General features: G+C 34.7%; 1 protein-coding gene across 5 annotated transcripts in view; it reads right to left on the reverse strand.

Moving 5' to 3' along the window:
* DPP10 (dipeptidyl peptidase like 10) overlaps nucleotides 1–27,719 on the reverse strand; it is a gene marked incomplete at both ends in the record, with an annotated part of 1,271,390 nt that overhangs the window by 69,783 nt on the left and 1,173,888 nt on the right. For 4 of the 5 annotated variants that reach the window (XM_084246024.1, XM_084246023.1, XM_084246027.1 and 1 more), the window contains 4 exons: nucleotides 2,863–2,901; nucleotides 5,990–6,113; nucleotides 14,626–14,723; nucleotides 22,376–22,530. In XM_084246024.1, the coding sequence (XP_084102150.1) occupies nucleotides 2,863–2,901; nucleotides 5,990–6,113; nucleotides 14,626–14,723; nucleotides 22,376–22,530 (416 nt within the window). The remainder of the gene's footprint in view (nucleotides 1–2,862; nucleotides 2,902–5,989; nucleotides 6,114–14,625; nucleotides 14,724–22,375; nucleotides 22,531–27,719) is intronic. The other variant, XM_084246025.1, reaches the window with a different exon arrangement.

Genomic DNA, 27,719 nt, shown 5'->3' on the forward strand with positions numbered 1-27,719 from the left:
TATTAAACTATCTGGATTTACTCTAGAAAACTGGAAATGGAAACATCAAATGGCTGAGAAATCTCATTTTTGAGCACATATCCAAAGAATATGAACCATCAACTCAAATATTATATAATCTACACTAATTATTCAGCATTACACTTACAATAGCTAGGATATGGAAACAACATAAATGTCCACTGATAAGAGGATTGGGTGTATCTGACTATTCAGTCATAAAGAAAAATTAAATGTTGCTACTTATAGCAAAATTGGAAGGAGTTTAAAGAGTTCAAGGGAATAATGTGTAGTAAAGCAAGCCAGAATTACAGACTAGTACTGGACATTTACACAACAGATAATCCAACAAAGTAAAATAATTATAAAACCAGTGGAAACTAAAAAACAAAGTAAAGTTTCTGCAGTTAAATGGAGGGTAAAGGATAAAATGGTCAAGTGGTTTAAGAAATGGAGGTGGGAAAAATTTAAATGAAGTAAATTAAAATGGTATTTCAAATGGTAAAATAAATGGTGAGGGACTTTATCTTAAAGTTAAATAACTTGACCAAATCAAATAACTATTAGGATATAGAAGTAGGACTCAATCCTGGTCTGTCTGACTCTAGTGTGTTTATAGCTCTACACTGTAATACATTTCATAAAGAGAGATTCCTACATTTAACAAGTATTTATGGTTTCCTCTTACCCAATTCTATGTTATCCATTTGTTTTTCTTTTTTTAAAATATACTTTTTTTAAAAAAAGATTTATTTATTCATGCATACGAGAATGGGGTATAGGCCAGATGTGCAGGAGGGTGAGAGGATTCACCAGAGACAGAGCCGGGAACAGAACAGGCAGATGGACTGAAATACACTGCTGTGGGGAGCAGTGGGTTTGACAGGAGAGGTCTGTGTGCCATGTGGGATTCTCGCCGGTGGCCTGGATCGAACCCGTGCTACAGAGGCTGTGGACAGCTTCACAGAGCTGCGCTCAACTGCCTGCACCACCCTGCATTTGCTTATCAACAAAAAGTGAATATCCATCCTGCCTTTGTTAAATTATTAAAAATCACAGAAATAATTGCCTAAATCTTACACAAAAGTTACACTTGACTTTGAAACTTTTATTGGGAAATGTGTTTGTGTTATGGTATTTGGAGCAAAAAACTTTTTTTTTTTTAAGATTTATTTATACAAGAACCAGAGTACAGTCAGAAGCGTGGGAGGGTGAGAGAATTCACCAGAGCCAGAGTGGGGAACAGAACAGGCAGATCGATGAAATACAGTACTGAGAGGAGCAGCGGGCATGGCAGGAGAGGTCTGCGTGTCATGTGGGACCCTTGCCGGTGGCCGGGGATTGAACTGGCGCTGCAGAGGCTGTGGGCAGCTTCGCAGCCCAGCGCTCAACCACTGCACCACCAGGGAGGCCCTGGAGTAAAGAACTTTTTCAGCAGGTAATTTAAACTGAGGTTTGAAAATGAAAAGCCTTCCAACAAACAAGTAGTTGAGAGAATTCTGTTCAGACAGAAGAGTCAATGCAAAGGCACTGTACAGAGGAGGGCCAATGTGTCTGGAATGGCTGAAAGGACAGTGTGAAAGAGTTGGCAAAGTTTTCAATTTAATTCCTTATAGTCTGCTTAAGGATTTCGTTTTTACCCGAAGAACAAAAGGAGAGATAAATTTTTTTTTTTTTGTGAAAGTAGGAGTATAATGTGGACAGTGATAATCAAATATATATTTTGAAAACATCAATCAGCCTGCAAATGTGAACAGATTGACAGGTGCTTCAGGTGTTGACGATTTCCAGTTAAGGAAAACTGCAGTACTTGTAACATGATCCTTGAGGGTGTTTGTGATGTGGACTAAAATAAACTGATTGGGATCTTTAAAAATTAAATGAAGGAAACTGGTGATAAGTCATATATATATATAAATAAGTGTTATGAAAGTATCAAGGATGATTACTAGGTTTATGATTTTAATAGTAGGATAGATAATTATGTCTTGCCTCTTATAACAATAAGACATAAGAATGAGGAGAGAGGGATGCGTTTGCTTTGGACCTGTGGAATGTCCAGTTATTTCTGCATATTTAGGAGGAGAGGCCAAGCATGAATTTGAATGTTTCAGAATCTAAGTAGTGCCTGGGGCTATACAGTTGGTGGTTTCATTGTGGCAATGGAAACCAAAGGTGTATGCCACCTAGGGAAAGGATATAAAAGATCACTGTAGAGAACGATACAAATCAAAGGCAAAACAAAATGAAACAAAACAGACACTTTCCTTTGCAACAAGTAGTGATGGAACTGGTAATAAAGTGGGTTCAAACATATTTGCATAATGTATGTGTGTTTCCTATTGAAATGTCCAGTATGATACTATGTTGTGGAGACATTTGAAAATTATTCTGTTGTGACCATCTGAATTGTAGTTTCATTTATGTTATAAGCTAGCGCTGTGAACTAGCATACATCTAAGGAAAGAAGTGTTTATTTGAATAATCTCCACATAACTACTTATGTGAAGGTTTGGTCAATTTTCTAGGCAACTTGAAAAATTCTGAAGGTTTCTAGTTTTGGTGGGTTATAACGTGTGTATTCTTTCATTTATACAAGTTTCTTTGTATGAATGATCCCCAAAGTGGACCCTGGTAGCTATTCTGCAAGTTATGTGCTACAAAAGACATACGTAAACATGTCACACTTGATGAGACAGAAAATCCAAGTCAAAAACATGTTAATGGAAAAGATTCACTCAGTTCAACATAGCAAAGACTTCAGGTCATATTACTGAAATAACTTTTGAAAGTTATTACATACAAATAAGTGATGGTTTGGGCACAATGGCCAAAATATGACATTAAGAGACTATACTATACCTGCTTAGAAAGCCATGTATCTGATGTCATCTCATATTTCTGAAAGAAAACAATTAACGCCGTGAAGCATCTAAAGACCAAAATGAGCATGCATCAGTTTAACCTTTTTAAAAGCTGTTATCTATCAGATTTTTTTTTCCTCTTTCCAACTGGTAAAATACCACAAGAGGTACCATTGTCATTATTGATTTAAACTGAAGGCATAAGTAGTGACGTGGGATTAAAAGATAATTTAAATGTAAAGTCTCTCCTTTAGTAAACTCCTTTAGAATTCCCAGTAGTATGTCACCAGGGATGGATCACTTTCCAGTTCAGTTTGATTACCTCATTCAGACTGTTTTGAATCACTAGACACTGTCTCCTTTCACCTTTAGGCATCATCAGGAAACAAAATTATTAAGTCCTTCAAAAGAACTGGGCAAATAGCCAGGAATAAAATTAAAGGATGGACATTCTTTCAATACTCAATCCACTCTTCATCAGTCATTTTTTCCCCCTTAGGGAAAGATAATTAAACATTTCATATGACAAAATTTCATGTTCCCTTAAAATATCTTGCAAAGAATCGGAACCAAAATCATATTTCAAAAGCAATGTTACACTAATTAATCTCAAGTTATGCATACGTAAAATAAATTTTAGTAATATTGTTTTTCTGTTGTAGTGTATGAAATATCTTATAATTTCTAAAAAATTCTATAATAAAGGTATCCAAATGAGGACAACAGAATCACCACACATTATAGATTTTACTGATATGAAGTTACACTCATTTCAAATTGTCAAAAATTACAATTTTTGTTTTATCAGCATTCCCTTCTAAGCCATTTTATAATTACATAATTAATTTTCAACTTACTCTTTTCATGTAGATTTAATAGATTTTATCTACATGCAGACATGAGGAAAATATTTAACTAAATATTTCTTTGATTTTCTATTCCTATCTCAGCAATAACACAGTCTTGATATCAACAGACACAAAATACATGTCAATGCCACTGTGCATTAGGATATGCTAGAATCCATGAGAATTGTTTCATGTGCAATTATTTGTTTCTTATTTAAATTTTAGCAGAAAGTACAGTCTTTTTTAACTACACAAATGAAAGAGAAAGAAAATAATCAAAAAGGTATCATATCAAAAATATAACTGCATTCCAATATCTATTTTTTACTGAAACACTGAAATATAAACTTGCAGTTACCTATATACATAATCGTTGTATAGGAAAATGACTGGCTTTCACTAACTAGAAAAGCACACACCAATTTTTCAAAGATTTTGTGAGATAACTTAACAATAAATGGTTAAACCTTTTGATTCTGTACTTTTATTTTTTTGGGAGACTTTTGGTCCCTGTTTCAATTACTTGTTTGTAATTAGTCTGTTCAGATTTACTTTTTCTTCCCTATTCAGTTCCAAATGGTTGTATATTTCTAAGAATTTGTCAGTCTCTTCTAGATTGTTTAAGAAACTAGCATACAATATTCATAACAATCATTTATGGTCCTCTAAAGTTCTGAGATATCCATTGTAATTTATCCTCCTTTGTTTTTGATTCTATTTATATTTTCTCCTGTCTTTGTGAACCTAGCTAAGAGTTTGTTTATTTCATTTTTTTCAAAGAAGTAGCTTTAGGTGTCATTAATCTTTTGGAATGTATTTTTTACTTAAATTTAATTTATTTCTGCTCTAATTTTTACTATTTCCTTCCTTCTACTGACTTGCTGGGGCACCCTCTTCTGGATGTTATTCCTGGCATGTGTTATAATAGTCTGTTTTGCATCTATCTATCTATCTATCTATCTATCTATCTATCTATCTATCTGTCTGTCTATCTATCTATCTAAGACTGTGGCAACCCTGGGGTATGTCTGTTTTACTTTCAGGAATTCTGGCTTTGTTCACCTGCAATCTAGCTATGAGCATGCAGAGGAGAGGAGTCCCCCCACTTATCAATTGCTCTCTCTAACCACATTTAGTCATGATGCACATTCCCTAAATTGCTAGAGATGATACATATTTAAGGACATTTTTTTGTATATATGTCCATGAGTGATAACAGTCTAAAATGTTATCACTTGAAATGTCCTTGTCTGGTTTTAGTATCAAGATTATATTTCCCTTATGAAGAGAATGAAAATTTATTTTCTCCACTTTCTGGAAAATGCTGGAGTGGTGGCATTTATTCTTTTTCTCATTACTATTGAGGCATAATTGACTTATAAGATTGTGACATGTTTAAGTTGTATATTACAATAACTCATTATGCATATATATTTAGAATGATTATGACAATAAGTTTAGTTAACATTCATCACCTCATAATAAAAAAAATTTTCCCTCAGAAGGAATTTTCAAATCTACCCTTTTAGGAATTTTCAAGTATACAATAGGGTACTGCTAACTATAGTCAGTCATCAATGTTGTACACTATACCCACCAAAACATTTTTATTTTCTATTTGGCCTTTGTACTTTTTAATCACTCAGCCCCACCCAATTCCTCCTGTCCCCAAACCCCCTTCTGGTAAACAAAAACCTAATCTCTGCTTCTGTGAATTTGCTTTTGTGTTTCTGCTTAGATTTCATATAAAAGTTAGATCATACGGTATCTAAATACATCTCTTTTCACAACACAGTGGTTCACAAACCAAATGTTCCTGTTATTTCCAGTTAATTTAAGAACAGAGACATTATTTGTTACTTTAGAAGGCTAACCTGAACTATAGGAGAATCCAGGGGTCTCTGGAATGTGTTTAAAGGCAGCAAAGAAATAGTCAAAGTCTTCAAGTAGATGAAAGTTAAAATATGGAATGAAAGCACATACATGAAAATGGAAATAATATGGCTTGGACTACTGTTCATACTATATAAAAATCCATCATTAGAAGTATTTTTTTTCTTTAAGTTCATTTTCATCTGCCTAAACATCTATATTTCCCATTTTAAAGACTGGAAGCGGTATAGATTAAAATACACACTTCTAATAGAATGACCCTTTTCTCACTACTTTTGAAAGTTTAATATTGAGGTCTTTGTACAAAGGATCGCCTGATTTCCTTTTGAGGGGTAGTATAAATGATTTCATTTTAAGCATAAAAGAGAAGCAAATTATACTCACTTTACTGCAAGCACCAGTAGTAGTCTCACAGACCGTGAGGATGGAGATGTTCTGAGGTCGGTTTAACCATCTGACCACCGTCTTGGTATTGCTTACCCATTTAACCATAGTGATATAGTATTCTCTAGTGTGAAGACAAAATTAAAATTTCCCTTTAGAGTCACAGAGCTTGTACAGTAAACAATAATATAAACTTGGTATCATATGTAAGAATAAATTAAATACCATAATTGTTACATTATATTGATTTTTGTGAATATATAAACATATCTGTTTTTCTAAATACTAGAAACTAAATATGAATATGTATGTATGCATATATTCATGTAAACACATGCACATATATGTACATGTTAAAATATACAGAAAATTTGAGGATAAATTTGAAAGCGAATGATTTTGAATAAAGGAAATCTTTGGAAAAATAAAAAACCAAGATGCTAGACATTTATGAATTGTTTGTTACTTTCTATTGATTAGTACTAACATGCAAAATAAGTATATGTTTTATAAGCTATATTAATTTTTACTGCTTTAAAATTGCAATTAACAATAAATTAACGGCCATAGCTTATTCTAGGTTTAATAATCATTTATTACTTATAACATTCATGTGATTTCATTTTATCTTTGGAGACTTGAACTACAAAGCTATGTAATATTTTCTCATTGGTCAAGAGCTAGCTACTCCCAGCTTTTTATTATTAATATTTTCTAAAATATTTTTTTTTATTTTTTTTAAAGATTTATTTTTATTTATTTATACAAGCACTGGGTACAGTCAGAAGCGCGGGAGGGTGAGAGAATCCACCAGAGCCAGAGCGGGGAGCAGAGCAGGCAGAAGGACCGAAGCACACTGCTGAGGGGAGCAGCGGGCAGCAGGAGAGGTCTGTGCGCCATGCGGGACCCTCCTCCGGTGGCAGGGGAGCAGCCGGGGATCGAACTGGCGCTGCAGAGGCTGCGGGCAGCTTCGCAACCCAGCGCTCAACCGCTGCGCCACCAGGGAGGCCCCTAAAATATTTTTTTCCTCATTTGAATCAGTTTAAAGCAAGTAAGCAATCATATTGAGGGGCTGGAGAACTACTCAATTTTAGTTACAGTGAAGATTCTAATTAGTGGGGACTATGGTGTCCTCAGACTGGTTTTGGATTGAAAAAGTTTATGTATTTTTTCCTTATGTTTCTATTTTTTTTTCATTGTAGAGTCTCTCTTTGGAAATTGATGTAATATATCATACCTCCCAACCTCAATGTACACAGAAAAAAATGTATTCATCAATATCAATTTAATTAATGCTATAAAACACCTATAATCATTTTGCTCAGTTTCAGAATAGATTTCTTTGGAAAATGGCCTACAAAGTACTTAAATTACTTGAGCACTATCTTAAAGTTAATCCATACAGTTTTTACATGACTTAGAAAAAAAATCACCTACAAGGAACAAAAAAAAACCTTCCTGATACAAATCACCTCCTAAGCGTATCTAAGCTAGACTTTCAGCTACATGAATCTTACATTTTTAACATTAGTGAATTCTCCAGAAAACCTGTTAGCCCATCCAAGTGAAGCTGTCAGTAAAAGGGCAAGTATAACTTGTCATACAATAAAGCTTGCAATAGTTTCTTCAACAATCTCTTCAAGACATCTGGCAGCTTTCACAACCAGCTGAGTCTCATTTGGAGATTGCCTGGAAACTCAGTGCATTTATAACACAAAGTTCCTTAAATAGAGTCAACGAGGCATATTTGGATGAAATATGCAACTGGTTTAGGATTAATCTTTGACCAAATCAACAGGTCTTGAAATTCTGTAAATAACGTTGTCCACTTCACTTTAGTGTGTGAAAGTGACTTATTTTGCATGTATTGTCATGTTTGGCAGTAAAAATATTAAAAACAGGAGATAATAGGTATTAGACTTTAATTGATTGCTTTATCCAGAGGATTTAGCATGGATGCAAGTGATCGTGGTTACCATTACCAATCAGGAAAATAAGTGCTGAATTATGACAACATGTATTTCTGGTTAATTAATATAATTACTTCACAAATGCAATAAAAACGTTGATTATTGTCAAAAAAACTGACCAAAGACTGCAAAATCAGGGATGTCATATTCATGGAAAAATCTGGACAGAACTGTTATATAGAAAAATTTCATACCCAATAGGAAATTTATCTCAATTAACCACAGAAAGTAATACATTTTATGCCAAGTGAGATGACAAGCTAACACAAACAACTTTAAAATAAAAGAAAACAAAACAACAGTAACAATAAACAGTGCTTCAATGTTCATTTTAGAGTTTTCCCTTTTAAAGCAGTCCTCAAGAGAAATGTTGCAGTAAAATATCTTTGCAATGTCTCTACAGATATTGGCATAATATAGCTATTGCCTCTGATGGAAAATTAATTTTTTTAAAAAGGATATATTTTAAAAACATGTTTTAAAAACATTTTAAAAACAATTAAAAATCCAACCAGTGGCAATTTGGTGCATAAATGATTTTTTAATGAATTTTTAAAAACCCATAACTTAGGTATAATATTAAGTTGAAAACATTATTTATATTCATAGAACTTATGATTCTTTTATTAAGTAATGTGACTATTTTGTCTGTTTATACATTATGTCTCTTCGCATAAACAAATTTAGTCTTACATGATAAACTTTGTGTATGTGTATATATATATATATACATACATTATATATATATATAAAATCATAATGATGAGAGTTCATCCTAAAATTGAATTTATACAGTCTTTCAGGGATAATTTTAAAACAATGAAATGCCCAAATAAATTATTGAAGCTATCAAAAGTGAGTGTTAAAATAAACCTTGACACACAAGATGTGAGGAAAGATATAATCACTCACTAGTAAACCACACTCTGTATTCCTTTTTCCTTGTCCCAGGATCCTCAGTGCACATTTCCTTATGATTCATATCTACTTATTCAGTTTGCTCAAAGATTCAAACTTCCTCTGAATGAGGGATTAGGGAAGTGCCCTTACCTGAAAATGTCACACTCCTTGTCCTGCCTGCTGCAGATGTGGCGGTCCTCCTGGAACTCCATCTCATGAACACATTAGATCTGGTGTCCCACAACCAGTGGCCAGCAGAAGTGTCCCTTCCTTATAACTGGCTTTCCTGCTTGTTCCTTGTCTCCATGGCTCTGGATTACCCAGGAAGTCCTCGAGGATCTGGTCCTCTTGAGCCACAGAGACAGAGACAAGCAGGTTAGAGGGATTGCACTCAAGCCAAGAAAGACTTTCTACTAGCTGGGTGGTCTGGCACAAGAGATCTAATTGTTCATAAGGGCATGTGGAATGAAGGCCCCAGCATCACCAGCAGACAGGTATGTTAGAAGTCATACCTGTGATTCTACTGGCTTCCTTACCAATAGCTATTATCAGTTCAAAATAAAATCTTTATATACTTACAGCTACTCTGAGTTCATTCTTTTCCAGTAACCCAGGATCTCTGTCTCTAAGTGCACTGTGATAGCATTCATGACCAATTCATGGTTAGTGTCCTTCAAAGACCTTTGTCAATAGTTATGTATTTCTCGTAAAAAGGGACATTTAGCACCCATAGACATTCAACTACACAAATCTTAAATTTCTAACATAAGTGTCTCCTTTAGAAAATCGTAGCATCCACATTTATGTCCAATGAACAGAGAAATTTATTGGTTAAATTTTCTTGGAAGACACAGATATTCCTTAGCAGAATAAGAGATGCAGACTAGACATACTTCAATGAAGGTAAAGGAAAGCACAGCAGTGTCACACACAGAGAAGGACGGAAAATATGTCACAATAACAATACAGTCTGAGAATTGAGGGTCACAAAGGTGAATGACTAAAAGAAAATTTAAATAAGTAAAATAATGTCAGGCACAGAGTAAGGAGAAATCAAAGACAAACAACTACCTTTACTCTTTAGTCTGGAGATGTCTAAACACAAAGGATAATCACTTCCACAAAACAATATGACAATTGCCTAGTCTGTGGGAAAAAATCTGCATAATTCACTATCATAACAAATCTTTTCACTAGAACTTAGCTATATATTTTAAAATTCATACCTAAATTTCCCAATAAAGGCACTGAATGTTTGCAGTGCCTTACTCACAGTATAACAATTTGCAAAATGTGCCTCCCCATTGAGATGAGAAAAATCGTCTAACTCCTGCTGAGTCTGAGTATATTCAAAAAGGGCATTATCTTACTTAGTTCCTACCATGCGACATTCTAAAGAATCAACACAAACCATAATTCAAATAAAGATAAGAGTATGAAATGAATTAGTTTTGAAGGAAAGCTCTATTCATAATCTGGATTTGCTTAACTTTTGCTAAATCACAATTTTTAAAATGTGGGGGTATAAAGGTAGAAATTAGGAAAGAAATTTCTGTTTTTCTTTAGTCTATCTTAATGATTTAATTGCCTTTTAAAAACATTTACATTTATTAAAATGCATTTGCTCTTTGACTAAAGCATAACTACTGGTTAATGAAAGTTCTACCGAAAGATGAAAAGAGCTTGGGACCTTTATTTTTGAAGATTTTTATTTATTTATTTTGTTTTTGGGCATGGGATAATTGGGTATAAACCAGAGGTATGAGGGTGTTTGTGAGAGGATTCATCAGGGATAGTTTGGGGAGCAGAACAGGTGGATTTACTGAAATACACTGTTAAGGGATGCAGTGGGCAAACAGGAGAGGTCTGCTGTGCCATGTGGGTCAGCTTTGTGACCTGGGATTGAATTCAGGCCATTGTGATGGGCCATTAGGTGACAGTGCTGAGACTTAATCCCTAGGCCACCAGGGAGGCCTGAGGTCTTTTACTATTATACTTTAAATACTAATTGTTATGAATACATACATACATACAAATACAAACCAACTAGCCCATCAATCAAATAAACAATCAACAAACTGATACACATGACTTAACAACTCAAGTTCAAAACAAATTCAGAGAATACAGTTTGTAAGTTGCTTTAAGTCTTAAGAGGGCATCTTTCTATATGCATGTTATTAATCTTCCTCCCTACATAGGTATGCACATATATATTCAATTATTATTGTCACCATTGTGATTGTATTAGAGAGAAGACTAAGATACATATAAAATCCATGCATACTAAAAAAAGGACAGAAAATGATAAAAGTTTATAATTACCCTGAGCAACTGAAATGGTTCACTTATTAACTATCATTTCACAGATCATCTGAATATAAAAATGTAGTATATGTTTATACAACAACTCAAAAACAAATAAACATGTAAACTATTATAAGGTAATTAATTATTTGGGTAGTCTGTTGAGAATTTAAGTATTCTCTCAGCTGTTAAATGTTATTTTTCTATGAACACAACATAAACTCCAGAAACAAGAGAACATATTTAATGGCCATAATTGGGCATGGAGAAGGTATGTTATTAGTAAATTAATTTACATTATGTTTATGCTTATACATTAGAAAATAAAAATGATTTGGTATTGTTTAGAATTAATGGGAATAGTGACACTAATAAATATAGGAATATTACTTCTAGCGCTATTACCAAAATTATTTATATATTGATAAATTTTAATTTTAAAAAATCAAAAATAATCTGAGTTAGATTTGAAAAATTTAAGAATAACATGATAAAGAAAATTAGGAAATGGCTAAAGGAAAATAAGTTATAACAGGAATGAGGTGTTACCATGGATAAACCCATTGTCCAAAGTACACAAATGTAATCAGTTTAAAACACCACCAGTCATGGGAATTTTAAGGGGCCTCTACCTGAGAGGAGAAAGTATACATTGTACAAAAATGAACAATGATGTTAAATGTAAATAAATAAATACAACTCTGTCACATGATTCATGTGAGTCATATGAGAAACAAATGGCAAGTTTTCAGTAGAAGCACAATTATTATGCAGATAAATCATAGATGTGTACGTGTGTGTGTGTGCAGAGAAAGAGGCTCAGCTCAAAGACATGCTCATGTACACATAAGCATACACACAGAGCTAGACACAGAATCAGAACGGTTTCAGTGTGGCTTCAGAAAAATCATTGCGTGTTCTTCTGGACATCACCAGCACATCCTTAAAGACCTAACACTGATAAACTTCTTATGAGAAACATTATTCTTCTTTCTGTTGAATATTTTTCATTTACTAGATCCTTTATCCAACTCCCTCCTCCCCACAACTTCCTGCAGATGGACTTCAGGATGACGTGGTCATTAGAAGGCCTTCTGAAGAGACTCAGCTCAACAGGAGCAGGAGTAAAGAGAGTTTATTCCGAGAAAACACTCCTTGCTAGAATTTGATTTGGCAATGACTGAGTTGCCCAATATTTCTTACTTGTCCAATCTACTTTTCAGCTCCAGTCGTCTTAAGGCTTCCTAAATGAGCCTGTCCCTTTTAACTCCAGGTCTGTAGCAGAACTTACATTCTGCTGTTGCAGTCTATGTTGCTTTTCCCTCCTTTGTGAGCTTTCCTGTAATCCAGCCATAACTTTTTTTTTAATAGTTTCTTATGTAACAACATGTCCATTACCCTTCTTGAGTGTGTTATCTGCTAAATTTTCAGCATCCTGACCAACAAACTATGAAAAATGATGTACTCCTTTATATCTTAAGCATCTACTTAGTAAGGACATAATAGTTTTCTTGCAAATTTCTACAAGGCCGGAGTACTAGGTGTTAAATATTGATGTCAGCAATACTGACAATCCTAAAACAAAGATAGGGGAAAAGAAGAGCTACTTTCTAGCTGATGTGTAGCGTGATAAACATAGTTTTCCTTGATTCACATGGTTACCTCTACTTTTCTCATGTTTATATTTCTAAGCCCATTCTAGTAAGACCTATGCAGAGAGTAGCTAAATGCAGATGACATAAAATTCATTGAATATCCTTTTCTATGAAATATATTAAAGCTTTCACTAGGCTTAGTGAAATGAGGAGATGCATTTCTGTTATACTGAAGCATGGAAAATATTTTAAAATATCAGCTTTGAAATAAATTTGGTCTTTAATCTTCCAGCAAAAAGAAGGATAGGAAAAGAGGGGATGGTTAAATCAGGAAAAAGCTGTTAATTGTATGGTGAAGGATGGGGTTGGAATTTTATTGCTAAACTTAATGCAGTATATATATATATATATATATATATATATATACACATATATATTTAATGTTGCACTCTGGAAATATGTTTTATAATGCAACAGTACATCAATTAAATAGGAAAAATTAAACATTTAATTTTATAATAAAAAAAGTGTATCATATACTTTGGTACATCTCACATAGGTTAGCTGGCATTTAACTAAGACTGTGAGGCAGAAGAAGAAATATTATATATATTGAGTATGACTGTTCCCAAATCGTAGATCAAGTGTGTTGCTAAACTAACATAATTGGTTTACATTTAAGTTTTTTTTCTTCACAGGATCCTTCCTTGCCATATTATTATTTACCATACTATTCTAAGTACTGGACTTCCAACATCTAAAGATATGTGATATCTTTGTGCAATGTATAATTGACTTTATCAGTTTGTAACTCAAATATGAAGGACATGCATACTTAATATACCAGGAAATGATAATTGATTCTGTCTTTAGAAAAAAAAAATGATGACCATCTACTATATTTTAATGTTGAACTCATTAGAAGGAGTGTTTATGTTAGGTGCAGAGGTGGCCTTGCAGTGTTAGCATTCTCTAAATTATTATTACTGTTTGAAACAGGAAAAATTCCCACACACTGGCCATCCAATCTGTCAAAAACCTCTTGATGAAAATTTCCCAAATTTCATCATGGAACAAGTGGAACAAATGAGATTTCTATTTGTATCATTCACCTGCATTGACTATTGATGCCATCAAAACGGGTTTTGAACATAGCTCCAAGTAATTAAATATAGTGTGAAACTATTTTTCCTAAATCAGCTATCTATCCCACCTCTATAACTGCTAATACTTTTCAATGGGTTGAAATTTTTGATAGAATCAACCTGGAAATGTGAAACCACTCTGTATTCTAAAGTGCCACATGTTTCTTTGCTTAGTTGATCACTAATGGAGGATTGCTAATAATAAAATTATACTGCCACAAACTCAATTCAGACTTCTTAAATAAGAATGATTCTTATTTAGGATCATTTAAAACAAAGTCTCACATTAACTTTTTGCCTGGAGAAGAAAGCTAAGGAATCATTGGGAAGCTATGGTAGAAAGTTGAAAAAAAAAAAATCTATACAAACCATAGGGATATCACATTCTTTCAAAGGCCAATATAATAGGTGGAGTAATTTTCCAGGAAGAAGACTCAATGGGAAATTATCCCTTACCCCAGTATCTCTGCAACATCTCCTACAAAAATGTCTAATTTTCAGTATCAGTATATTTAGTCATTTTGTTATGCTGCTAATCACCTTGAAACTTTAAATGTTTCCTATGAACAAGAGACCCAGAATGAGTTCATTCCTACACTAATGGTTTTATTTTCAAGTGGATTTGTTAAGCTGATCACATCTCTCTCTAAATTGCAACAAAATGATAATTGGAGTTAGAATATCTATTTCTCAGTAAAAGTGAAATTGAAATTGCATACCTTGATTTAAAACTGTCTGGTGGCATGAGTTCCAAAGTATGAGTTGGTCCATATAGGTTTACAACATATAATTTGATTGTTGGGTTCACTTGACCTGCCTTTGAGAAAATGAAAGTTGTTATGCAAAATACATTAAGTATTAAGATGTACTGAGAACAAAAGAAAATGCATTTTTATTCTTTTACAATTTTGTATTAGAATGGGTAAAAAAGTTTAATTTCTCTGAAGTAGAAATGATTCTATATTCAACAACCTGATTGCTTCCAATTGTTTTTGTAGATTGCTACCTCTCAAGCATTTTAGTCAGACAATTAAAGGTGATAGAAAATCATGATGACTTTATTCATTAGGCAGTGTTACTATGTTCTTTCCCTAGAATGACACCAGAGGGCTGGTTGTACAAAACAGCTAGTTGATCAAGCGTTATGCATGTTATAGGATAGAGAATGCAATGGGCAGAAAGCTTGGCTAATTAAAAGGGGGGAAAAAAAGGAAGAAGAAAGAAAGTGAAATCTTTCTCTATTCAGGTGCCACATGCTTGAAATCCCACAATGCGTAACCTATCACACAAAATTAATCATTCTAGATTTTTTAGGATGACTACTAGCAAGGGTATAAGTGACCCCTGAGAGGTGAATCATGGAGTTAATTGTCCTTACCACAAAGAGTAGAAAACATTATGAAAGACATGTAATTTGAATTTAGTAAATCAAAATTTATGAAATAACAATTAACCTGTAAAGTAGTTAGTAATTTTCTGGGTCATAGTGTATATCAAGGTTATTGCGTATCTTGTAAAATGTTCCTACTTTAGTCCTAAGATATAATTGTAACCATTTTCCAGACAAAAGTGGTCAAACTAAATATGTTGTGTAAACTGAAAATATTCAGTAACAAGGAGCCAGTATTTAAATACAGGATGTTCTTAATTGCTATCATTTTGTTTCAGTTCATTTTCAGGTATTGTACTCCAAATTTTTTTCTGAATTTACTGTAAGCTCTTTGGGGACAGAAATGTGAACTTTCGCCAGCATCTCTCAAGCAATTTGGAATGACTGAATGCAAGCACACTTACCTGAATAAATGATTTACACAATCAGTTGATAATTAGTGGCTCTTTGTGATTCTAGAGATCATTAGGGTGTGGCTGATGCTTTAAGATAAGACCACATGAGATGCAGAGAGGACAAGGGAATTAAAAGTGAGTTTAACTAGAAGATCTGACAAAAATGTGAAAAGAATGACAAAACTGATAACAAGGAAAAATTCAGTTCAAGGAATGGTCATTGACAAAACTCAGAAAATCAAGGCTGTATTGAGATACAGCAACAACTCTTCAGCATCCACTTTGCTGTTTATTTAAAATGATTACCATGAAGGGGTGGGGGAGGGATGAATGGGTGAAGCACAGAGGATTTGAGGGCAGTGAAAAACATTTTGTAGGAAACCAAGATGATGGATTTACGTCATTATATAGTTCTCAAACCCAGACAATATACAACACCAAAAGTGAACTGTAATGTAAACTGAACTTTGGGTGATGATGACTTGTCAACACAGCCTCAAAGCTTGTGCTTGGTGGGAATGTTGATAATGGGGGAGGATGTACATGTGTGAGCGCAGGGAATATATGGCAAACCTCTGTGCCTTATGGTCAGTATTGCTGTAACTTGTACCTGTGCAGCATCACTGATATCTCAATTAGCTTCAATGTGGAAACAAATTAAAAGTTGTTTACACACATGGAGATGTGGAGATGATGCACAAAAGGTATACAACTCACCCAAACCAGGATAATTTCAGAAATTCAGCTGTCCAGCATTTTGTAATCTTAATTAGATTTGTATCTTTTCAGGGAGTTTTAAATTAAGTGCACATTGCAAGTTCATTTGTACCTTTTAATATTCAAATTGTTTCAATAATATGTAAATTGGAGTTCACCTATTTGCTTTTTACAGTGACATTTACTACAAAGACTGCAAATCCATAGAATCCTTCCTCTATGATTCTGAAACACAAGCCTCAATAATAATTAACCTTATTTTACTGGCAACTAAATTGTCATTAAGCAAGATAATGTTTTAATTAAGAAGATTAACCTGAGGTTACTGAGATAAAACTGTGTCTCTCTTTTTTGCTGAATTGCTAATGATAGGGTATTTTATGAGTTCTGAATCATGCTGAATTAAGTAAAATACAAATATATTTGTTTAGTGTAAGTATTTCATTAGTAAATCTGACCATATTGGGTATTTGCTGTACTCATTTTAATCTAGCTTAATTTGAAGCACAATTTAATATGAACTCTGTGCCTTTCTTCAAAGTCTAAAGTGTCACCTTTTGAAAGTTTATTGCATAAGTAAAAGCAAATCCAAATAAAATATTTGTTGCTGGAAGAAATAACAAGCCTTTATTTTTAAAAATCAGAGTAAAATAATAAAGACATTGAAAATTCAAGTATTTACCCAACATGACACTAAAATTTATTCTGAGAAAACAGAATAAAACCCAGATCTAGTTTCTTTGAGTAAATGCCATGACCTCAGAACTAGGGATTTTTTTTTTTTCCCTCAGCTTTGACCATTAGGATATCTGTGCTATCTTTCTTTTCTTTTTTAAAGATTCATTTATTTATGCATATAAAAACTAAGAACGGGGGAACAGGCCAGAGGTATGGGGGGTGAAAGGATTCACCAGAGACAGAGTGGGGAACAGAACAGGCAGACTGAAATACACTATGAGGGGAGCAGTGGGTGATACAGGAGAGGTCTGCTGTGCCGTGTAGGTTAGCTCCCTGACTGGGAATCAAGCTTGTGTTGCAATGACTGCTGATAGCTTGATAGTGCTGAGACTTAATTTCTTGTGCCACCAGGGAGGCCCATGTGCAATCTTTATTTTCAATATTCCTCAATGGTGGTTACTAATGCATACATGGGACCCCCCCCATCATGTATTTCATATTTATGTATAGCAGGTGTGAGGCTGTCTAACAAAGCTACCCATGTAGACCCAAGTCATTAGCAGCAAATGGAGCAAACAGAGCTCTACATATTTGTTAAGCGTAAAAAGATATTTTCATTTCAGATACATCTTTGGAGATACAAGTTAACCTCTGGTACTTTCATAGAAAGGGACAGAATCAATAAATATGAGTTATTTCCCTGTTCCTAAAATAACTGTGACTTTTGTAAAAGCACTTAACCTTTTAGAAATTCAATTTGTCCATTTGTGAAATAGAAGCAATTGTGAAAAGGACTGGATGAGAAACAAAAAAGGGAAAATGCTCTCTGAAAACACAAAGCATGCTATTAGCACACATGATTTATACAGTTAATAAACAAACATGATCGTTACTTTACGTCTATCATTACTATGAGAAAAGGTTAAATATAATTATTACATTTAACAAAGTGTCTAGGTATGTCAACCTAGTATCTTCTGAATTACTGCTCACATATTTCAGTTTTCTCAGGCATTTTTATTTTGTCCATGATTTTTCCCTATATCTTGTTAAAATAACAGGCCCGAGAGCACTCAATTTCAAGCAGAAGAGTCCATAACTGAGAAGGGAACTTGCAGAGGCAGCCAATAGGTATGGCTCTTATGTGTGAGACACAATGTCCCCAGTTCCTCTTGGGAAAAGAATTATAAGAAGTTATGCTTTCCCTGGGGCTGATTTTTTTTTTTTTTTAAGTTTGTTCATAAAAAGCTTTATTTTCCAACAGTTCCATTTTTAGCTTTAAAGGACATGTCTCTTCTATTTGCTCACTGTGTGACCTGGCATGCGTCACTGTCCCTCTCTGATGTTCAGAGTCTTATTTGTAAATGGGAGGTTGGCCCATATCTGTTTTTTTCCAACTCTGCACTATTGGCATTTTTTTTTTTTTTATAAATTTTATTGTTATATTCCCCATACAATTGCAGCCCCCCATTCTGACCCCAATCCTTCCCCTCCCGCCCCCGCCCCCCTAAAAGTGTCTCTGGTTCATAGTTTTTTGTTGATTTTGATTTTCACTTTCTTATAGTTATTCATTTTCCTGGTCCCTTATTTAAGTTTTCTAGATTCCTGCTATGAGTGAGACCATCCGGTATTTTTCTTTTTCTTTTTGGCTTATTTCGCTGAGCATGATCCCTTCCAGCGCCATCCATGTTGCAGCAAATTGCATGTGTTTATCTTTTTTGAATGCTGAGTAATATTCCATGGTATATATGTACCACATCTTCTTGATCCAGTCATCTATTTTTGGGCATTTGGGTTGTTTCCAAAGCTTAGCTATTGTAAACAGTGCTGCTATAAACATAGGGGTGCAGGTGTTCTTTGGAATTGATGTTTCTGTGTCCTTTGGGTAAATACCTAGGAGTGGAATTGCTGGATCATATGGAAGCTCTATGTTTAGTAGGTCCAGAAATCTCCACACAGCTTTCCACAGTGGTTGGACCAGTTTGCACTCCCACCAACAGTGCAGAAGAGTTCCTTTTTCTCCACACCCTCGCCAACATTTTTTGTTGCTAGTTTTTTTAATATGTGCCATTCTCACTGGTGTAAGATGGTATCTCATGGTAGTTTTGATTTGCATTTCCCTGATGACAAGTGATGTTGAACATTTTTTCATATGCCTGTTGGCCATTTGCATTTCCTCTTCAGAGAAGTTTCTTTTAAGCTCTTCTGCCCATTTTTTGACTGGATTATTTTCTTTGTTGTTGTTGAGTCTCATCAGCTCTTTGCAGATTTTTGTGATCAGTCCTTTATCATTAGTGTTGGGTGCAAAAATGTTCTCCCAGTTGGTGGGGTTTCTCTTTGTTTTTGTTATTGTCTCTTTTGCTGTGCAAAAGCTCTTTAATTTGATGTAGTCCCAGCTGTTTATCTTTGCCTTCACTATCACTGCTTTGGGTGATGTGTCTGTAAAGATGTCTTTGATGTGCAAATCACGTAGTGTTTCGCCTATATTTCCTTCTATATATTTTATGGTTTCAGGTCTTATGTCTAGTTCTTTAATCCATTTTGAGTTGATTTTTGTGTATGGTGTGAGGTGGTGGTCAAGCTTCATTCTTTTGCATGTAGCGACCCAGTTTTCCCAGCACCATTTATTGAACAAACTTTCTTTGCTCCAATGCATATTCTTTGCTCCTTTGTCAAAGATTAGTTGACCATAAATCTGTGGGTCTATTTCTGGATTTTCTATTCGATTCCATTGGTCTGTATGTCTGTTCTTGTTCCAATACCATGCAGTTTTGATGATTATGGCTTTGTAGTATAGTTTGAAGTCTGGGAGTCTGATGCCTCCATTCCCTTCTTTTTTTTTCAGGAGAGCTTTGGCTATTCGGGGTTTTTTGTGATTCCATATGAATTTCATCAATAATTGTTCTATTTCTTTGAAGAATGACATTGAAATTTTGATTGGAATAGCATTGAATCTGTATATTGCTTTTGGAAGGATGGCCATTTTAATAATGTTTATTCTTCCAATCCATGAGCAGGGGATGTCTCTCCATTTCTTTGTGTCTTCTTCTATTTCTTTTAACAGTGTTTTATAGTTTTCTTTGTATAGGTCCTTTACCTCTTTTGTTAGATTTATTCCCAAATATTTGATTTTTTTTGTTTCAATAACAAAAGGGATGGTCTTTTTGATTTCTTCTTCTTCAGATTTATTGTTTGTGTATAGGAAGGCTACTGACTTTTGCGTGTTGATTTTGTATCCTGCCACTTTACTGAACTGATTGATGAGTTGAATTAGCTTTTCTGTGGAGTTTTTGGGGTTCTCTATGTATAATATCATATCGTCTGCAAATAGTGATAGTTTGACTTCTTCTTTTCCTATTTGGATTCCTTGGATGTCTTTCTCTTGTCTTATTGCCCTGGCTAGGACTTCCAGTATTATATTGAAAAGCAATGGTGAGAGTGGACATCCTTGTCTTGTTCCAGATCTTAATGGAATTGCTTTCAGCTTTTCACCATTGAGAATGATACTGGCTGTTGGCTTGTCATAGATGGCCTTTATGATGTTGAGGTATGTTCCTTGTATCTCCCTGGGGCTGATTTTATTCCCTTTGTGCAGAGCACAAACTGACTAGTATTTGTGCAATGGATCTCCTTTCTATTCACATTTGTTTTTCACATTATGAAACAAATTCATTTTGTACTTAAATTGTCAGGTGAACTTTCATTATCATAAGTCACTCAAATGATGTGAGAATTAATATATTTGAGAAGTCTTTTCAGCCTGTCTCTACAAAAATGATAGTGCTTTTCTTGGAGTATAATGAAATTCTCTTGGTGAATATGATTATTTTGTTGTTAGGCCAAATTGCCATTTTCTCCAGAAGAGCACTGACTACATATGTGCCTTCTAACCTATGTCCAGGAAAGATCCTAAAAATAATATTTTAAAATCTTGGAATCAGATTCCTCTCAGTCCAGCTGTCCTTCCAAGCTATCATTCAGTCACTTTACAGTACAACCTGGGGAGGAAGCTAGGATGGGGAAGGCAGGCAGCACAGGTCTCATTGAAGAGATACTCTTCTCATTCTAGCCTCCACATTGAAGCCAGATAATTTGAGTTTGGTAAATGAGAGAAAAATATGGAAGGTAGGCGTGACTTCATCTTTATCTTGACATGCCTTCCTTGCATGTATAGATTATGTATGATGAGCAATTTGTCCAGTACTTTGTCCCATTTATGGAATACACACTTTGAAAAGGTACTAACAAATTGTGCTTAGAATCATAAAGTACAACTGATTAAATTCATGGCTTAAAAATGGCTTCTAAATGAAATCTGTAGTCATCTCTTACTTAACAGAGACCTAACAGTGGCATTTTAAAAGTCTCCTGTAAGACATCTTGACATGATTAATGTATAGGGTCTTCACTCATGAGCTTTTTTTTTGGGGGGGTAATATCACATGGGGAAGCTAATTTTAAAAAGATAATTTATATTTAAAAATGCCATGCAATAGAAAAATCAGTGCCTTTCAGATGATTTTGCAACCTGTTCCCAGGAGCCTCTCACAACACTTGAAAACAGTTTTGCTATCTGGACAGTATTTTCATGTTTGTCGTACTTGATAAAACAATTCCAATCTTAGGTATGGCTTCCTATGGCTCCATCCAAGCATTTTATAAAATATGTTCCAGAGTATGCTCTGCCAAAATAATACTGATGTTAATAATAATACTAGTAAATTTTTTATGCTTAGCCTACTCTTTATTGGTGATTTTTTATGCTTAGTCAATGTTTTACAGGAGATTTATACTACAGATTAACATATAGCATAAGTGCTTGAAGAAATCATCTGAAAGAAACTAGATTTATATTTTTATCTCAAAAAGTTAGATTTTTCTAAAAGAATTTCTAATTTATTCAACGATGAGACATTTTCATCCCTTAAATCAGCTAATAACAACCAGAACACACAAAAAAATAGGAGCAAATAGAAAATACATTGGAGAAAACTTTGTTAAGGCATCAATTCTGCCTTTTATCTCCTCTCACCCTCTTTTCAACTGGGAAGGTAAGAGGAAATGAGAATGAGAACATTAAGAGGAAAGAAATGCAGCAAGAGTGCAAGTTCCCACTCCAGAACCAGCCATAATTCTTCCTACCCAAGCAGTGTGTAGACTATAGTAAACTCTAAATGATGAGTCTCTTGAAAAGTAAGGAAACCTTTTTTCTCCAAAAACAACAAATACCATCAATCAAGTCACTGATGCAGAGAGCACGGAACAAAGCTGTACTTTCACATTGCTTACCTTAGGGTATGGATACTGCTTTCCCCTGGGATACAATGCTCCAGTAAACCGAGGGACAACCATGTTAGGCACCAAGGAATCATTTATCATCAGGAAGGCAAGTCTTTCTCCATCTGGTGACCACCAGTGGGCGATATGAGAATGGAGAAGTTCCTCTAGAATAAATGAGTGTTATTTGAAAGCAACTGTAGAGATGTGGGCTCAGTGACCCACAAACATCTGTCCTTGAAATCTCCATTGTATGTAATTTATTTCTAGCTAGGAGTTGGATTTTTATCAACTTCACTGATAAGTCTGTTCTTTCTAGTTATCCGTTTAATCCCAAGAAAATCAGAGGCAAAGGAAGGAAGAAATGAAGTAATCAAGTTAGAATTCATTGATTGTCAGCAATACTAACAGAAAACATGAAAGCACTATTTGGGAATAGAATGGGAACAGTAATTTGAGACTGAAATATGGCACAAAAACACATTCATGTCATCAATCATTCATATTTGCATTCAATCATATATCTATTCTCTCATCATTAAACATACTGAATACCTGCTAAGACTTATTGAACTATTTTGAACTCTAAGGAAATGCATTGTGAAATATACTGTATAAAATTATGAAATGTACTTTCATGTGACCGAGATCCACTACTCACTCTTCTATCCTTTCTTTTTAGTCCATAAAATTAATCTGTGTGAATTTCATTAAAAGGGTCCCCTATAGCCTCTCCAGCATTGCCATTATGGTATTTTGACATGAGATTAGAAGGAAAAGGTAAATCAGGGTATTTTTTTTTTTTCCATTTGACTTCATCCTAAAATGTTACCACAGGCCTGCTTTGTGTTTTAAATGTTGTCACTGACCCTCCTTCCTCTATACAATTCCATTCTTTTGTGTCTGGTAATGGCTCAACTCTCTGGTCATGGAGATGGTAATAACTTGGCTGCTACAGATCTAAATTATAGCTCTGTCCTTTAAATTTTCCCCACACCTTCACCTTTACAAATGGTTTCTTTGTAAATAAATCATGTTCAAAGCATTGGAAGTGCCAAGCCTTTCCTTTGGGGATGCTGACTGACACAATGATGAACCTCAGCAGTATACTCAGAAAACAGATCTTCAAAATTAGATTTTGAAATTTAGGTTGGAGATTATAGCTACATACATATATACATAAACACAAATTCATATGTATACCTATTCTTACATATCTATATAATATAATCCTATATCTATCTATGATATAATAATTATATTTCCAGGAGGGGTATGAGCACAGATAATTAATAACAAGGGAAGGTGTCATGAAATCAGTTGTTACTTGTGGTAACCCAATAAAATGTACATTGAACCAAAGGATTAAGAAGACAAATATTTATGGCATTTAGTTGCTAAAACAATGGCAACTATACAGATTAAATAGTGAAGTTCACCCGGTTCTTTTGACATGTTAGAGAGATTACATAGAGAGAAACAGAAATTAAAATCATGATCATCTCTTGTTTTTTTAGGACAGAGTTATTGGTGGAAAATGACTGGAACCTTCACACAGAGTAAGGATGTTTGCGCAAATATGTGCAGTATAATTTTGCTTTCTGGAACAGGCTCATACATAATACAATTTACAATGGAATACTGCTATATGTGTTTAATTTTATGGTTGGAGATGTTGAACCTCAAAATTCCCACAAGTCTTCTTACAGACAGAGGCAGCATGTGCCTTCTGCGTAAAAGTAGAGTGGAAAATGAATTTCCATGAAAGCTTAAGAGTTTGCACCCCTAAAAAAGAGCTTAGAGACCCACTGATCTGGAGTATCTTTTAAAGTGAGAGAAAACTTGTTGAGACTGCACTTGTGTAAAAGTAAAGCAGAACTGGCTTCTGAATTTTAAAGAACATAAACTGTATACATGTACTTTTTCTCACATTCACTGCCCTGCTTTTTTTCCCAACTAACTTCTACAGCTACTAGTTCTGAGTAGAAGCTGAACAAGAGAGTGCTATGTGCCACATGAAGGCCATGGTACCACCTGCCTCACCATCTTTGCCTTGTGATCCAGCAGATTCAATGATAATGTAGAGTCCATGCAAACAGAGATGCTGTGTGAAGCCTGTGCCCTCAAGAGACATTAGAAACTTTAGAGAAAGGTCACTAATAGTCTTTATTTCTAAAGCAACTCTCTACCTGGCTACATGGGCTATCAGGTGACTATTACAGTCAATATTATCCATCATGAATGGATTGAGATCTGATTGTAGAACGAAACATATATAGTAACAGTTCAGGACAGAGAAAAAGTGATTATATGGAACTAGACCAGAAAACACGAGTGTACTGACCACAGTATTGCATCCTCTACTTTATTCTCTACCATCACCTTATATCTGCACCTCAAGATGTGTTGTCTAATTTAAGTTAGTGGAGGTTGAAGAAATACAGGCCTGGTTTATGAATAGGTTTGCATGATGTATTGGAACAGGCTCTGTACTATAATCTTACTTGGGAGTGGCATTGAAGGACTAATAAATAAAAACTTTACTAGTTGGCAGAATTTATACCAAAATAATTTGTTCTCCATTCCTTGTAGAAGGAAACTTGGCTTTAAGTGCGCTATATCCAAACTCAACCACAGGGGATCAAATAATGGCTACCTGCTCAAGGATACTGGAAGAAAAAAATTAGAAAATTAGTGACAAGGAACTTTAGGGAGGGGTAAGTGTATGGGTTTATCAGAAGGTATAAACATATGAAAATGTGAAGGTATTTATGTCCTACTAATGTCCACCGGAGGAGCCTTTCAGTAGCCAGATGGACAAGATGATTCCCAACTGCCTATCAATTTGTTTTTGGCACTTACTATTACCTGCAACAGTTGTGGTCATTGCAAAACCCTTGATTTAATGTTGTTTCCTAGGAGGATCAATGGACTACCTTGTGGTAGCTGGGTTATATAAAACACCTTCCATCAAGAAGGGGTAGTCTTTTTTTTTTTAAAGATTTATTTATGCAAACAAGAACTGGAGCACAGGCCAGAGGTGTGGGGGGCAGTGAGAGGATTCACCAGAGACACAGTGGGAAGGAGAACAGGTGAATTTACTGAAATATACTGTTGAGGGGTGCAGTGGGTGAGACGGGAGAGATCTACAGCACCATGTGGGTCACATGCGTTCAGGGATTGAACTCATGTTGCAGTGCTTGCTGAAAGCTTGATAGCAGCGTCTTTAATCCCAGTGCCCCCAGGGAGGCCCAAGAAGGTGTAGCCTTTTATCATTCCAGAGATAGATACATAATCTAGGACTAGATATACCTTCACTGACTGCATTCATATCAATGCTGCTATTCATGGACTTTGAGAATAACTTATCCATTACCATGATAACCCACACTAAGTCACCTCCAAACAGGAAATATTTTACAGCAAAAACAACAATGGATTCAGACACATGGAATGCATTTGTTTCATCATGATCCCCTTAGCTATATATACCTGGCTACCTGGCTTTTTAGAAAAGTGAAATAGCCTTCTCTATCATAGTTTGGGCACTATTTCTATTTGTTTAACAATAACCTTGAAATTGGGGTGCCAACCTAAAGCATGCAAGTGTTTCTCTTACATAGCTTAGTTCTTACAAATGTGGAACTATAGGAGTAGAACACTAATATTTTCTCATTATCAAAACAATAACCCACTGGACACATTTTGTTTCTTGTCCTTATTGTAATGAGCTTAATGGGTTTAAAATTCCTATTGCCCAAGGGAGGATTGTCTCAAATAAGGAATGCAGTCATAATTCTGTTCCTCTGAATTGGAGTATGAAATTTGTCTTTGGCCATTCTAGGTTCATTTTGACTGGGGAGAAAAAAAAACAAACTGACAGCAAATATAGTCACTGTACTGGGTCTGATGATTAATCTCATCTGCCAGGAAGGAAATGTATCTTCACCATACAAAGCAGGGCAAGAAGGAACATATTTGGAACTCAGCAGGTTCACAAATAGTCCGTTTCATTTTCCAATCCCACATTTCCACATTCTAATTTCCATTTCAATAGAAAATTGAAATTGTTACAATCTAATTAAGAAAAAGATGAAAAGGGATAAGATTTGGCAAAAATAAACTTTTGGACTGATCCATCTAGTAAATAACCTGTCTATTTAACATGCTGGCAGAAGGTATAGTCAAAGAAATGTGCAGTTAAAGAAGAGAACTATGATTACCAATTATGGCCACATGATTTGCTTATTTTTTCCTTAATGGGGGTATTTTCCAAAAATCTTATATTAAAAAACCCAGGTGCCAGTTTCAGATAGGTGTATAGCTGTACTAAAACCACCCTATGTTGAAACAGCATCATATGCAACTTTCTGTGTCCCTTTTTCAAGGAGATGGAATTTCATTTGAATAATAAGAATATTATACTTTACATCTGATTTCTTTATTGGGTATGGCCAATATGAAGCCAGGTGAATCAAACTGAGTGAAAAGGAGCTTGGCATATGTTCTTCATTTTGGCTCCCACTATTGAAATTATGGTTTTCAACCAAATTTCACTGTTTCTTTTACTGTAAAAATGAAAGAATTTCCTTCTAGTCAGTTCTAGTAACAGCTACTTCTCTTCCCTAAATAGGTGTTGGTGGCTAACCAACACTAGCACCAAGCTGCTGCTTATTCTTTTGGTATATAAAACTTTCAATACTACATTATATGTGGCATTTTGGCTAGTTGTGACCCTAACCCTGATTTATACAAATGTCTTCTAATTCAGTTGCAGAAACATGAGTCGTCTCTATGACACGAAGGGAAAAGAAGCTAAATGTCAATTAAGTGTAAACTCTAAATTCTATGTGACTTGAAGGTACTGATCAATTGTGTTGGCCAAAGACAATGCTCAGGATTTCTAAGTGGACTCTATCCCAGGTACTGAAGTATGTGTGCAAAAGAGCTTCAGAAGAAAAAGTATGGCCCAGATTTGAGGTCACCATTCAATAGAGACTAGATGTCAACTATTCTCATTTACTGTAGAGTTATCTCTATCTAAAGTTTTCCCTGTGGAAATGCTAAACTAGGAAAATACATGGTACATGCAAAGAGTTATGACTTCCTTGAAATATAAAAGGAAATGAGAAGAAAATTAAAATGATCTTTAATGTGCTTTTGGATTGATCCATCTAGTAAATAATCTGTCTATTTAACATGCTGGGGTAGGGAATATACTTCTTTAATAGGGTGTTCTACTCATGGGTTGAAACTTTCTGTGTTCATTATATTACAGTATTTACAAAAAAATTATTTTCATAAATGGTGTGGTATTCCATGTCAGTGAAGGATTTCCTGAGGATGCTACTGCCAA

The sequence above is a fragment of the Talpa europaea genome (assembly GCF_964194135.1).
Source record: "Talpa europaea genome assembly, chromosome: 1".
Taxonomy (NCBI): Eukaryota; Metazoa; Chordata; class Mammalia; order Eulipotyphla; family Talpidae; genus Talpa; species Talpa europaea.